Source organism: Miniopterus natalensis, chromosome 18 (genome assembly GCF_054644295.1).
Source record: "Miniopterus natalensis isolate mMinNat1 chromosome 18, mMinNat1.hap1, whole genome shotgun sequence".
NCBI lineage: Eukaryota > Metazoa > Chordata > Mammalia > Chiroptera > Miniopteridae > Miniopterus > Miniopterus natalensis.
The window spans coordinates 19,047,555-19,062,458 of record NC_142098.1 but is presented as its reverse complement, the minus strand read 5'-3'; the positions used below and the strand labels follow the sequence as shown (position 1 = coordinate 19,062,458).

At 47.3% G+C, this 14,904-nt stretch overlaps 1 protein-coding gene across 1 annotated transcript in view; it reads left to right on the top strand.

Annotated features, from left to right (window-relative positions):
- BCO1 (beta-carotene oxygenase 1) overlaps positions 1 to 14,577 on the top strand; it is a 31,623-nt gene extending 17,046 nt beyond the window's left edge. Inside the window, exons 7-11 of the mRNA XM_087827102.1 lie at positions 1,646 to 1,903; positions 8,751 to 8,856; positions 11,732 to 11,826; positions 12,856 to 12,967; positions 14,274 to 14,577. Of these exons, the coding sequence (XP_087683228.1) occupies positions 1,646 to 1,903; positions 8,751 to 8,856; positions 11,732 to 11,826; positions 12,856 to 12,967; positions 14,274 to 14,512 (810 nt within the window). The 3' untranslated portion in view covers positions 14,513 to 14,577. The remainder of the gene's footprint in view (positions 1 to 1,645; positions 1,904 to 8,750; positions 8,857 to 11,731; positions 11,827 to 12,855; positions 12,968 to 14,273) is intronic.
- The last annotated feature ends 327 nt before the right edge of the window (positions 14,578 to 14,904 follow it).

Below are 14,904 nucleotides of genomic sequence, written 5' to 3'. Positions count from 1 at the left end.
ACCTTGAGGCCTCCCTTGATGAACTTGTCTATCGCAGAGCCTTCCCCAGGCTTCCTTCAGCCCCTGCTCTGCCTCATTTTTCTCAGTAGAGCTCATCACCCTTGACACGTGATATGTTTGATCACTGGCTGTTGGCCTCACACCCACTGGATATAAATTCCAGGGAAGCAGGGGCTTGGTTTTCTTTTGTCTCTCTAGGTCCTGAAAAACTGTCTGACATGTCATAGACCCTCTATAAATATTTGTGGAACGAATGAGTGGGGCAAGGGGGCAGCAGGGAAGCCAGCTAAACTCCCCAAACACTTCTTGGGAATGGCACACTTAGACCACATTGTGTACTCTCTAAGGTGAACCGTAGGTGATCTCTTGTTTGCATTCCGTTGTTCTGCTCCCCCAGTCTCTGACTTTCTCCCATGACGTCAGTGAAAAAGGGGCTGAGCTTTTTGTCAACCTGTCTGCAGCATTTTCCATTTATGTGTTTGTTCACTCTCTTAAAATGCAAATAAAGACTGCTTCCTTAGAGGGTGCTCATGTAAAAAAAAAAATTAAAAATCCCCAAACACACTGGGGAGCATACCACTGGCAGGAGCTGCAGGGCCTTCTGGGCCTCCACCCTGAGGCCCCTGGGGATTCCTTGGCTCTGGAGGACAGGGCTTAGAGCCCTGGGAAGGGCTTTGGAGTGCATTTTGAAGAGAACCTTGTGAAAGTCCCTGTGGCTGACCCAGGGATTGGGACCCTGGGGAAGAAAATGCCTAAAATAATGACCCCTGTACTCACCTCCCAAACTGACCCCCACCACCATGCTATCACAGCTTTCCTCCTCTGCAGCCTGCCCAACATTTAAAGCTTGATCCCGGGGAAGCTGGAGAAAGAAGCAAATGAGCGGGGAGGAGTGGTCCCTCCCTCCCTCCCTTTCAGAAGGCGGGTGACTGGGCCAGGGCTGCCAAAAGATAGGAACACCCCCTCCCTTTGGATTAGGCAACGGGCTACAGATATGGCTCATTACCACCCAGAGTGGTACCGCCTCGTGATACCCAGAGTGTGTGCAGCGGCCTCATGAGCTGATACCCACGTGGGCTCCTTAACTAGAACCAGGTCACTCAGCCCTCCAGGACAGGGGCGTTGCTGTGACAACCACATCCTGGTAGCAGGCTCTGCCGTGGAGATGGGAGAGGGGACCCAAAAGGGAAGGTGTGGTTTTAGAGTTTTAGGGGCTCTGACAGTGGATGAAGCCTGGTGAGGCCTAGATGTCTGGCACCTGCCCAGTTGTCTCCAACTTGGCCATTTCCAGGGAGCTGGCATGTTGCTGCTCACCTGGAATCACAACCAAGTGATGTAGGGAAAACAGTGCACTCTCTGGGGCTTCCTCCATACATTGTCCTCCTGGTGATGCAGAGGCCCTGGCCCACAAACTTCCCTCTCCTCCATGGGAAAGAGGTGATCATGGACACACAACAACTGACAGCCCCCATGTACTCAGTGCTTCTGCGTGGCTGGCACTCTGGAGGCAGGACACAGAGAGTCAGAAGGGGGAAGGGAACTCATGAGCCAGTACACGGCAGGGCCGGCTCTTGCCCCATACCTGATGCCACAGCGCTGGGCCAGCAGAGGGAGGGCTGACCACTGGATGTGCCTCTTCTTTCAGACTTATATTCACATTGTCGACCAAAGGACTGGGAAGCCCATGTCCGTCAGGTTTTACACAGACCCTATGGTGGTCTTTCATCACGTGAACGCCTACGAAGAGGATGGCTGCCTTGTCTTTGACGTCATCGCCTACGAGGACAGCAGCCTCTACCAGTCTTTCCACTTGGCCAGCCTGACCCAAGACTTTAAAGAGAACTGTGGAGCCAACTCTACCCCCACCCTCAAGAGGTTCGCTGTGCCCCTCTGCATGGACAAGGTAATGGCTTGAAGGAAGGAAGGACTGTTTTATTCCTGGGGAGACATGAGCCCAGGTAGGCAGTTGCTTTGGCCCTGAGTTGATTGACATTGAAATCCAAAATGAGCTGTTCTTAAAGAAATACAGAAAATGTTTTCATTATTTTCCCCAAAGTAGTAGATAGTCATAGTAGAAACTTTAGAAAATATAGATTAAGTAAAAAGGAAAGAAACCCCCCATAAACCCATTGTGGATATATTTGTATTGCACCCCCAAGTCTCTTCACTCTCCATAGATAGCTAGATAGACAGACATACACATGCACATAATTGACATAATGTATACAGTATATTTATATTATATATATACACATATTGATATATATCTCAATAAAGCAGTTAAAATTATGTATAGTGCGATTTAATTTTAGAAAAGGAAATCACACTGTACATAATTTTAACCACCTTATTGTGATATTATTCACATGCCATATAATTCACCCATTTTCACTCATTTAAACTGTAGGATTCAATCACTTTTAGTACATTCAGAGTTGCACAATGATCACCACAATTAATTTTAAAACATTTTTATTACCCCCAAAAGAAACCCCATACCCCTTAATCATCGCCCCCCGACCCCTCCATCCGCCTGCCCTAGACAATCACTGTTCTACTTCCTGTCTCTGAGGATGCGCCTTCTTGGGCATTTCATCGAAACGGATTATACGGCAGGCGGCTTTCTGTGACTGGCTTCTTTCACTCAGCACCACGTTTTCAAGGTTCGTCCTTGTTGCAGCATGTGTCAGTACTTCATTCCCTTCCATGGCTGAGTGTGTACATACTCTTTTGTGTACTGCTATTTGTCTATCTAAACATCTTTCCATGGCATTAAATGTTCTTCCACAACATCATTTAGATATTTTCCTGACAGCCCATGGCAGGGATTCAACACCATTTGCTTACCCAGTGCCCTGCTGTTGAATAGTCCTGTTCTTGCATTAAAAATGATCACTAGATCAGACATTATCCTCAATTAGGGTGATGTTGCCAAGGCTCTGGACTTGGTTTTGGAGGCTCCAGAGGCTTCTGGCTCCAGAACTCACTGACTTCATGACTTAATTAATTTAAATGAAACCAAATTCATTCCAATTCAAGTTTGATGGCTCATATTTACTAAATGCACTCTAGATGCCAGGTACTTTGCTAAGCATTTTATTTTTCTTGCCTCACTTAATGATCCAAACAACTTGTGGGAGAGGTCCTTATATTAGACTCATTTTACAGATGAAGAAACTGAGGCTCAGAGAGGTTAAAGAATGTGCCCAAAGTCACACAGCCCACAAGAGCAAAGCCAAGATTGTCATCTGCACCAGCCTGTCTCTAAACCCATCCTTATGGCTGGTAAGGGGTATAGGTGCTGTTCTCCCCAGCAGACCTAACTCCTAGAAAGAAGCCCAGATGGGTCACACTGAATGCTTCTAAGGGCTCTGCAGGCCTGAGGAGTAGGGGACACTCCCACCCTCATTGCCAGGCTTCTCAGTGCCGGGGTTCAGATATCTCCCAGCCAGTGAGCACAGCCTGAATTTAAACACCAAGTGTGTTTGTTGTTCCTGTCTCTCCAGCATTTGCCCATCTAAAGTCATCTGTGCATCTCTGTCGTGATTTTTAACACATTTCCCATTACCTCTATTTAACATTTACAAAGTCACATTTTTGTAAATCAACTCACTGTTGAAAGAAAACCTGTCACTACCCAATGGAAAGCCAGCCTTGTTTGCTGCAAATAGCAGGCAAGCATGAGCATTAAAAAAATGTTAATAAAGCAGCGGTCTTCGGCTCTCGCCAGATACTGTTGCTTGCCAAGGCTTAATCTCTTAAGAAAGCTCTAAAATGGAGTCGCTGTTAAAGATATAGTGGCACCTAACCGAGACTTGCTCCTTGACCTCGTCAGCAAGCGCTGAAGAGAAAAGGGCTTCACTGTCTCCCCAGGCAATTCACAGCTATTGAATGAATGGCCGTGTCCCACATAATCATCACATGAGCCACTGTCCTCTGTGTCCCTCGCTCTGGGCAGTGCCTCAGTGCAGGGCCTTGGACTGCACCTCCTGGTTCCAGGAAGCAATGGGGGTGTCACAAAACCCACAGGTGGCAAACCCCAAGGCCCAGCCCCCACCTCATGTCTACCTCAGTCTGGGGATGATACACAGAGAGGAAAGAGTCCTTCCCACTGCCCACACACCACAGTATTTTATAGCCTTTTATCACGCTCGAAAATGATTTGCTTCCTTGGAACCAAGCTAAGAAGTTTAGCATGTGTATTTTTAAAAGGCGCCATGTGAGCCATCTGCTGCTTTGAAACTCGCAAAGAAGGGTGAGCCCTGGGAAGGGTAGCTCTGGCCACGCTTTCTAATTGCTATTTATTGTCCCTTAAAAATGTCTTCTTGCTTCACTTTCAAGCCGCCCCGCCTGCATATTGAAATCAGAATGTCAAGCAGGAGGACATGGCCTCTATGCCCAGATCTGGCGGCTCTAATTTCACCCCATCCAAAGGCTTGTTAGGGAAGCACTGCAGGAGGTACCATTCTTTCTCGAATGCCCTTCAGTCTGGGGCCTTTGCACACCCCTGTCCCTCTGCCTGCAACTGTATTGTCTTCCCATCAGACCTGCACTCCAGTCCTGGGTGCAGGCCGGGCTTACCTGGGGGCTCTGAGACCACATCAGCTCCTGCGGGGCCTCAGCCCGGAGCAGTGAAGGCAGAACTGCCTGGGCTGGGCCCAGTGTGAGCATGGTCTCATAGCCCCCAGTGGATTCTAATTTGCATCCAGGTAGCAAATTCCTGGTTATCCTGCAGGTCTCAGGGTCCTTACTCCCCTCGGATGAGTTTGTACACTCTAATTGCACCTGCAGCTCTTTGCCCAACATTTATCTCAAGTATAATCAACTTGTTCAGTCACTTCTTCCTGTCACCTCTGAGAAGGCTGAGACTCTGTTTTGTCAGCAGTTTATCCCCTGCGCCCATCACAGCACCTGACTCTCAGAGGGTTCTCCTTAAGCTCTTAAATATTTTGAATGAATGAGTGAATGATGAATGAATGAAAAACATGAAGCAAGGTCTCCAAAAGGGCACAGGGCCTTCCTTTAGCATTTGCAACATTTCCCAAGTGGAAAGTGCTTTCCATGTAGAACGGGCAATGGTGACATATATTCAGAAGCCTGGGACCTCCCAGCTGCCCCAGATTCTCTTGTGTTCGGGCCAGCTGGGGTCAAAAGAAGGAGAGGCCTGTTTATGTAGGGTGGCGTGGGGATTGGGGAAGGCAGGGCTGGGCCGGGAGGGGCGTGGGCATGTGCAGACAGTCCCTGTAGGTGCCCTGCCCTTGTCCTGCAGGTGGGTTCATAGCACTGACTTCCCTCCTGACAGCCGTCCACACTCAGGGGCCATGATGGGCAGGGGCTGGGAGAAGGGTAGGTATCATGGACCTAGAAGGAGTGGCTCAGTAGATTTGGTTTTTGTCTTTTCTCCAAATGTGACAACCGCCCAATATTATAAGAGCAGCCACCACGAGAGCTCACTATGTGCCAGGCCCTGTGTTAAAATGCCTTTTCTGCTCTTAGACCTCAGCAAGAGTGGCCCTGGATCTGGCCTTTCTCCAGCAATGCCCCTTCTCCCCAGGGTGAGGGGTTCAAAGAGCTGTGGGGTTAAGCCCACCCAGAGGGACGCCCTCTCCACCCAACCATGAACTGGCTACCTGGGATTGCCGAATTTCCTGCCCAAATAGCCCAAGCCTGCATGCAGCACCTGCTCCTGTCCTCCTCAGGGCCCACGAGGTGGCCAGGGCTGGCTGTTAGCTTAGTTGTGCTGACCGGGGCATCCATGCTGTGGGAAGAAGGGGCACGGGCAGAGAGCCCAGGCCTGGAGGCTGGCCCTCTTTCTGCTCCCCTATTCCAGCTCTGAACACCAAGGGGTCCTAGGATTCTAAAGTCACACTCATCCTTCCAGACCAGAGCTATGCGACAGAACCTGCTGTGCTGAAGGCACATTCTCTGTCTGTTCACCCAGCACAGTAGCCACTAGCCACATGTGCTTGCAATGTGGCCACTGCAACCGCGAAACTGAATTTTAAGTTTAAATGTAAAGAGCCACCTGTGGCTGGTGGTTGCCGTATTGGACAGCACCATTCCACAACATTATGAAGGTCTGTGTGCCACTTCTGTAGGGGAGAGAAGTCTTTTACTTAACCATTTGATATGTTTAGACCTAGGTTTGGTCAACCCCACTCTCATCCTGGGTCCTGCAGTTTTAGGGGCAGTTGCATTCTTCTCACCTCTTCTCTAGGACAGCCCTCCGAGCAATTCATTATCCTATGACTACAGTGAGAGACAAAGTCACCTGCCCAAAATCGCAGAATTATCAGTGGGACTTGAGTTGGGATTTGAATGAGTGTCTGCCTGGCTCCCAGTTACTAATTATGATGGGTCTGGCCCTGGATCAGGTGTTTCCGTAACCACTATTTAACTTAATCCTAACCATTATCCTCAGACGCAGGTCACAGGAACCTCACTTACGCTCACCACCCCTCCAAAAGTTACAAATTGCACTCCTCTTTTACACACGAGGAAGCCAGCTCAGGGAGGCTGAGCAAGTTCACAGAGAAAGCTGTGGAGTCCAATTTCACACCCAGGGCTGCTGAACTCCAAAGCCAGTGTTTCGGGGAATGACTGAGATTACTGCTGCTCCCCTCGAATTTAAGGATTTCAGAGTAAGCCCACAGAATGTTGAATTCTAGCTGGAAAGCGATTTCTTCCCAAAGCCAAGCATGTTGGCCACTGAAAGCAGCCGAGTCATGTTCATTACTGCTGTGTGTGGAAAATTTCAGTTTATCCCTCAACCAGTCTGACCAGTTTCAGGCTGGAGTTATAAGTCTGCTCTACAGATTGACTCCCAAGAATCAAGCCCAGGACATGCACAAGAGGCCTACTGCTGTCATGTGACTAGCAAGTCACCAGGAGGGGCCTCCCACCAGTTTGTGGTGCTACGCAGGTGGAGACATTCAGAGCTTTTGTTTATAAGAAACCACAGATGTGCTGGGTGCTAAGTGACTTTTTAATGCACTTCATCTCATTTCATTCGACAAAGCACGTTTTGCCCCTTGACAGTTAAAGAGAAAGCTTACTGAGTCATGCATTCACTCATTTATTCAGCAGTTACTCCCTGGGAGCTATGTGCCCTGCACTGAAGATCTGGTCCCTGTCTTCATAGGGAAAGAGCATAAAAGAAGGAAGTAGCTCCATAGAGGAGATAATTACAGGTTGGGACACATACCTCCGAGACACTGCAGATTGAGTTGTTAGGGAAGGAGATGTCTGAGTTGAGACCTGCAGGATGGGAACGGGCCAGCCCCTGGGCCTTTGCACCTGCTTTGTCCTCTGCCTGCAATGCTCTTGCTTCTGAGTCAAAGAATCACCATGTGAAGGTCTGGGCCCAGACTCTGCTTCTCTCTGTGTGACCTTGGACAAGCCACTTTCCTTTTCTGGGCCTCAATTTTATCTTCTGTAAATTGAGGGATTGAACTAAAAAAATCTTGAAGGGTCCCTGTAGGTCAATAGCTCGGATGCAGTACATTTTCTCTCCTTCCCAGCAAAAAGAAGCTATTGTTCAAATAGATTTGTTTTCCTTATAAAAGCCCATTAGGGAAAATTTGGAAAGCAGAGGGAAGTTCAGATGAAAAGTCAACCATAACAATAATTCTCCCCATAAACTCTGTGAAGGCAGGGACTTGTGGCCTTGTTTCTCAGTCTCTCCCAGTGCTAGTGGCAGTCATATCGTAGTAGCAGCAGCAGCAGCAGGAGGGAGAGCAATCGTAGTAACAATACGACAATGATATCACCAACAGCAGCTAGTTATCTAGCACTTTCTGCTAACCAGGCCCTCTTTAAATTATTTGCATGGATTATTTTATTTAATCTGCACAATAATTCAGAGACACATATACCATTCCTACAATGCATATACTATACCTCGTTATACAGATGAAAACACTGAATTTCAGAGATGTTAAGTAACTTACTCAAGGTCCCATACCTCATATACACAGAAACAGGGCGTGGTAGATGCTGAATAAACATTCAGTCGTGTTAAATCCCTCTCCTGGGTTACAGTGATGGCAGTAAGGTACCGAGCAGAGCGAAGTCTGATTGTAACTTGAGTCCAAGGGATATTCTTGATACTTTTCTCCCAAGTAATTTTTATTGCATGTTTATTTTCAGCAGTGACACATTTTCCCAAGGAGAAAATACTGAAGATACAGATAAGCATAGAGAAAAAGAGAAGAAATGAAGGTCCCCATAAGGCTACCGGCTGCTATATTGTTAATATTTGGTATATTTCTCCCAGGCTCTTTTCAATGTAATTATTTTACCTGGTTGAGCTCAGACTGCGTACGCAATTTACTCTGCTGCTTTTTCCACTCGGTGTTCTATCATGAGCATTTCCCATGTTATTATGAACTCTTTATAAACATTCTTTTAATGACTGATGCAGCCTTTTACAGGTGAATCATCCAGTATTTAAAAAGTACGTTAATTTCATCTGTGAGGGATATGGTAGCCCATTAGTAGGAAAAAAAGAGCCATAGTTTTAGGGGCCCCTGCCCTACTGCCTACCAGCTGTGCAGTCTTGGGTGAGTCACTTCTAATTGCCAATCCTCATTTTTAACTGAAAATACCAATAATGTAATAGCTACTTCCTGTGAGTATTGTGAGGTCACAGCAAGATGACATACGCAGAAGCATTTTTTTAAATGTACACAGTAAAACATGTTTTCTCTGGGTAATGCGTTTTCATTTTTCTGGAAAACTGATTCTTTCAGAATGCAGAAGTGGGCTCAAATTTAATCAAAGTGGCATCTACAACAGCAAGAGCCCTGAAGGAAAAAGATGACCAAGTCTACTGCCAGCCAGAGTTGTTATGTGAAGGTAAAATATATCCCCTACCCCTGTGTTTAGGGAAGGGCAGAACTTCATGAAGATCCCAGGCCTCTTTATGTAATACTTCCTTCTGATTCAGAGATGCTACGCATGGACAAGGGACAAGGAGGAAGGCTCTTTGGGATGCCCCAAAGAAAAGCGTTGGGGGACAGGTGTTTTTCATGTCTTCAGACCCCTCGCAGGAAGGTACTGGGTGGTCACTGGACCCGGTGACTTTCACGGCTGTCCTCTGCAAACGCTGTGAAGTAGTGAACGCTGACTTACAGGCACAGCACGTTTGGGCCTCTACCTGTACACGTTCATGACACCCTGCAGAATAGGTGCTGTCAGCCCCACGTCGCAGAGGAGGTAACCAGGCCGCGGGAAGGTTGAGCTACATACACAGTGTAAACCCCTTGAATAGAATTCACACCCACTAGAACAGGGCTCCTCAACCTGGAACTACTGATCCCCGGGGCTGGCCATTCCTTGTGGTGCGGTCCATCCTGGAAATTGTAAGATGTTGAGCCACATCCCAAGCCTCACCTACCAGATGCTAGTAGCACCCCCACCCTGAACTGGAACAAACAGAAACACGTCTGGACATTGCCAGTGTCCCTTGGGGGGCACCATCGCCCTGATTGAGAACCACTGCCCTAGAATATAATAAGTCCATGGGGCGGGGACCATGTTTTTGTGCTCAATGTTATCACCAACATGTGACCAAAGTCTGGCTTAGCTGGGTCTGAGCTCAGCACTTAAGATCGTAGTGAACAGGCTTGCCCAGGGTACTCCAAGAGTGGCAGGGTGTGGCTCTAAGTTCAAACCTTGCTCTCTGCATTGGCTGCCCCATGCCAGGTTCAGGCATCTGGAAGGGTTCCATCCTGGGGACTCTCCTAGGATGACCTCAGATTTGCTCACTAAGAACCGTTTCTGTAAACAGTGCCCCATGGATCCAATAACCAGTTCTGTGCAGCACCCCAGACTCTTGGAGTCTTTAAAAGTGAAAATACAGATCTTGTTTCTAATTCTTAAGGCATCAACTTGAATTTCCTCTCACCCGCCACGTGGTATGGGCAGATGGAGGCTTAAAACATCACAGTTTTTTTGTTTCTCAGAAGAGAATTACTGTTTATTGTCGCAATCTTGGGCGCTACTGAAAAGTATGACAATAGATAAATCCCTCATAATCCCTCCACCCATGACAAACCCTTGGAAATATCAATCCAGACTTTTTGATTGTGTATGGATTGCTTGGCAGATGCCAGGCCCTCTTCTGGGAGCTGTTCAGAGGTCCTTTTCTTTCTTCCTGGCACCATCACCCTGTTGTTATTCACATTCGATGAGCTCACGCATGAGGGGCTGAGCTCAGGGCCTGGCCCGTAGTGCGGGTCCAGCGAAAGGGAGCCATGGTTATTAGAACAACCCCAGCGGGCAGGTGTTGGCACATGCTCTCTATTTAGAACCGAGGGCAGCGAAGCTGAGGATGGTGTGATAACCTGCCCAAGGACAGGCAGCAAAGCCAGGATCTGCACCCAGCCTTCTCTGCCTCAAAACCCCTTGACCTCTGCATTTGTACTTTTACGACTGTGTACCATACCATGTAGAATGTTCTGAAATGGCTTCTTCCACCTAATGAATGTAGCCTGAGAATTTTCCCACATCTGAAGATTCTTCAAGAATGTGGCTTTAATAGCCATGCAAAATTTGCTGGGATGAATCATACTTTACGTAACCAAGTGCCTATGGTTGGCCATTTACGGTGTGGGGGAAGGGAGTCCCAGGCCAGTTTGAGGGCCCAAGAGCACCATGGGAAGTCTCAGGCCTACGTTAGGACTGACTATGGGCATCTTTTTCTGATTTAAGTGTGTGACTAGCCCCTCCTCCTCGAGTTCATCATGACCTGTCTCTTGGAAGTTTCAGGATTACTCACCTGTGAGATTAGACATCTTCCCATCTCAATAATCCATTCTCCTTCGCTCCTCACTGCGCCTGATAACCATTTATGTCTTGGGTCCCTCTCAGGAGGCCTTTATGTGGCAGATGTGTCCATCCCTGCTTCCTTGTTTCTTGGACATTATATTTTCACCAGCAGTTGGCTCCAGCTACCTGGGATATTTCATAAGAGGGGGACTTCCATCTTGGTATTCAGACTCAGAAATTTAATTTGACACAACAGGCATATATAAATATATGTGCATTTACATGGACAACATTTTAAGGTTTTTTGGATTACAAAAGTAGTAAGTATAATGAAAATTTCACAAAATGAGAAACTTAGAATGTACAATATGAAAAAAACTATAAGTTATCACCCCAACAGTGGTTCTAAACTTTTTCTCTTCATTTTTAACATAGTGGAGATAATTCTATAATCAGCCCATTACATTTAATCTTATGACATAGATACTTTCCCATGTTATTTAAATTCTTTGTAAATATTATTTTAACATGTTATTATATGAATTCACCATATGTATTTAATTACTCCCCACTGACACTCCTCTCCACAGATTCAGAAGTTTCTTTCCCCCACCCTCCCACGTGTGCGTGCACACACGAGTACTTTTTTTAAAGAGCTTTAAAAAATTGCAGTAGCCTCTGATTTTAATCATGTAATTATTTTTGATTTCTATCTTGGATAATTAAAGATTTTTATGTACTTAAGTACCTTGATTCTGCACCTCCTCATAGAGCCAGCACAAAAATCAAAGGTTCCTTGCCCTGCACTGTGACTACCCTGATTCAGTCCAGGGCCTGAACTGAGTTCAGGGATCCTGGCCTGGGAGCAGTTTTTACGGAAAAGGTGCCCAGCCCCGTACAAGGGGCAGATGCTCCCCGCCCTTGGTGATGGGGGCTTCATCAACTGTGTTGTTCTCCCTAGACATAGAACTGCCTCAGATCAATTATGCTCACAATGGGCAGCTGTATCGATACATCTTTGCCGTTGGAGTCCAGTGGAATTCCGTCCCAACCAAGGTACTGATCCCTGGGTGATCACCGCCCACAACAGTCCTGTCTGTCCGCAAAGCCGAATTCTCAGGTTCCCAGACTGGGTGGCCTTCATTAGAAAAGGGAGGGCAGGAGGGAGGTCCCCTCAGGGACAGCAAGTAGGTCAGAGAGTGAGGTCAGTTTGGGACAAAATACATTTGAAGCAATGATGAGCCAGGAGAGGGAGCCGTACCTGATGGGCTGAAGCTCAGAAAAGAGGCCATGGCTGGAGTTTGTCCGCCGATTTCTTTATTCCATACATGTTTTTTGAGCACCAGCTACGTGCTGCATGGCGGGAGGCAATGAGAATAAGGAAGTGTACAGGGGACCCCAACCCCTGCCTCACCCTCTCAGGCAGAGAGGGTGCAGCTGAAACTTGGAAGATTTGGTTGTTTTTTTAACCCACTATTTGTGGAACACTTGCTGTATCCCAGGGACTATGCTAAGTGCTGTACTAATACCACTTTTCCTTAATATCTTCGTTTTTAAACAATAAAATGGAAAGTGTTTTTTAAAAAAATGTATAGTGCAGAAAGGTACAAAGTAAGAAAATTAAGTTTTACACACACACACACACACACACACACAAGTCACTCCCCACTAATCCCACACTTTACAGGGAAACAGGCCTCTTGGTGATTAAGAGAAGTCCGGTGACCCGTACTTTTAAAACAACGAAGGAACTGTACTATACTTTAAATGTTTGCACTGAATACGCTAGTTTATTTAACTATAGAAAAACTGCAAGGTAGTGCCAAACACCAGATTTTTGTTTTGAAAAGAATTCAGTGTGTAGTGTCAGCTATGTGGTGGCAGAAGGACCTTTGCTTCGAGTTGGTGGGGGGAGCTCACTGCTTTCACTTCTTGTTATCCTGACCAGAGGTAGATGTCATTTGGGAGTCTACTTTGGAGGGGCTTAACCCCCTTTCCCTGGGGGCCTCGATGCCTTCCTATTCGCAGGGGATAGTCATGCTTTCCCATAAGTCATCCCCATGTTTCTCCTCTTTGGGTGTACAGATAGTGAAATATGACATTCTCACAAAGTCGTTCTTAAAATGGAGAGAGGAGCACTGCTGGCCGGCGGAATCCCTGTTTGTGCCCACACCAGGTGCCAAAGACGAAGATGACGGTAAGACACTGGGGAGGGGAAGCCGCCCACCATACTCTGCTTGTGATCACATCCTCAGACAGAGACATCATTTGGGGACAGTGGCCCTGCCCACATGACACAGTTGGCAGAGTCATACTTTGAAACCCAGGTCTGAATGAATCCAAAGCTGCAGGTTAGGGAATCCTTAAGACCACCTATACCTCTGACATCAGCTGTGAGCTCAGTGGTCCCCAAGACCACCCTTGGTTTCAATAAAGGACTGACAGGACGCCCTGGAAACTCTTATACTCAAGGTTATGGTTTATGTCAATGAAAAGAGAAGAGGCGCCTGGGGCAACACCCAGGAGAGTTCTATGAGTGGAGCCACCCCTGAGGGTGCTGAGGAGGGTAACAAGAACCAGAGGTGGGGCTGCCCCACTGAGCCTGCCAGCTGCTTCCCTCAGGTGAGAAGGGAGTGGTTTTCATGCACAGCATGGTGCCAGGCAGGGGTCCCCAAGTCACTGTCATCTCCGAGGTGGGGGATTGTTGGTACCGCCTGCTGCTGAGACTGGGCTGCTTGAGTGTGTCCTGTGCATTCTGTCCATGGGTAGGGAGTGGCATTGTCTTCGTCTCACCAAAGGATGAAGTAACTTGCCCAAGGTCACACGCCCAGTGCCTATAGAGACAGGGTTTGAGTCCAAGCTAATCTGAAACCTGGGAGGCCTCGGGAAGAAGCACGAATATTTGCTGCAAGTTTGCATGCATTTTCATTTAACCCTCTCCGTTCCTTGAGAGTGAGTGCTTAGACTATTTCCATTTTACAGAGGGGAAAGCTGAGACTGTCTGTGTGCTGTGTGTGCACAAGATGAATTGGTCTCATTCAAATACCATTTGAGTGTAACTAGTCTGAGTTTAGCCAAGTGACGCATATTAGCCTAAATGCCGCATCAAAACTGATTCTCTATAATCAGAGTTTCTAAATAGTAGGGAAGTAGCCATTCTTCAGTGCATGCAGTAATTTACAAAATGCTTTTATAAATCACCATGCAAGAGATCCTCTCAACAAGCCTATGAGGGTAGGGACAGTATCCCCACTCTACAGATGAAGAGACTGAGGTTTAGAGAGGTAAAGGGACTGGCCCAGCCAGGGCTGGAAACAGGTCTGCTGACTCCTATTTCCCTGGCCTTTCTCTTCTGTTCACACAGAATATCAAATTCACTTCCCTCCTGTTTTCATAGATACGGACGTTCAAAGAGGATAGGGAGACAGCTGAGACACTTATCCTTCCAGCTGGAGGAGGTTCAGAGCTGCACTTTTACAGTGTCTCTTTTTGTTTCCCCAAAGGAATTATCTTATCAGGTATTGTCACTTCTGATCCCCAGAAGTCGCCTTTTTTGCTTATTCTGGATGCCAAAAGTTTTACAGAACTGGCTCGCGCATACGTTGATGTAGACATGCACCTGGATCTCCACGGGTTATTCATCCCGGACGCAGAGTGGGACCCGAGGAAGCAGGCCCCTTCCCAGGGAGGCCAGGCCAGGGCTTCGGACTGCCACGTGGCCTCATCGACCGGACAGGCCTGAAGAGCCCGCTGACAGGCTCCCGCAGGACACAGGTGCGGCCCCTCGCTGGGTAGAGGGGAGGGCCTTCGTGTCATTTGGTGCTCGTTCTTTCAGTGTTCGCTTTGAGACAAAGGTGTGGAGACAGAGCTTATCAGTATCTTTCATTTTGTTTTGGCCATAAAAACCTTGTCTGAGAGTTGATCAAATATTTATTGATCAGCTCTAGCACTTCTAAGAAAGTCCCTTTCCTGCGAAGACCATGACGATGGATCAGAAATTATGGTGTTAACGTATTCATCGTTCTTAGAGTGAGCAATCCCTGACATACTAGAGGAGAGACAGATAATCATTTATCATTGCTCCTCCCTCCCTTCCTCCCCGCCTCTCCCTTCCCTCTCTGTTCTTTCCAGTGG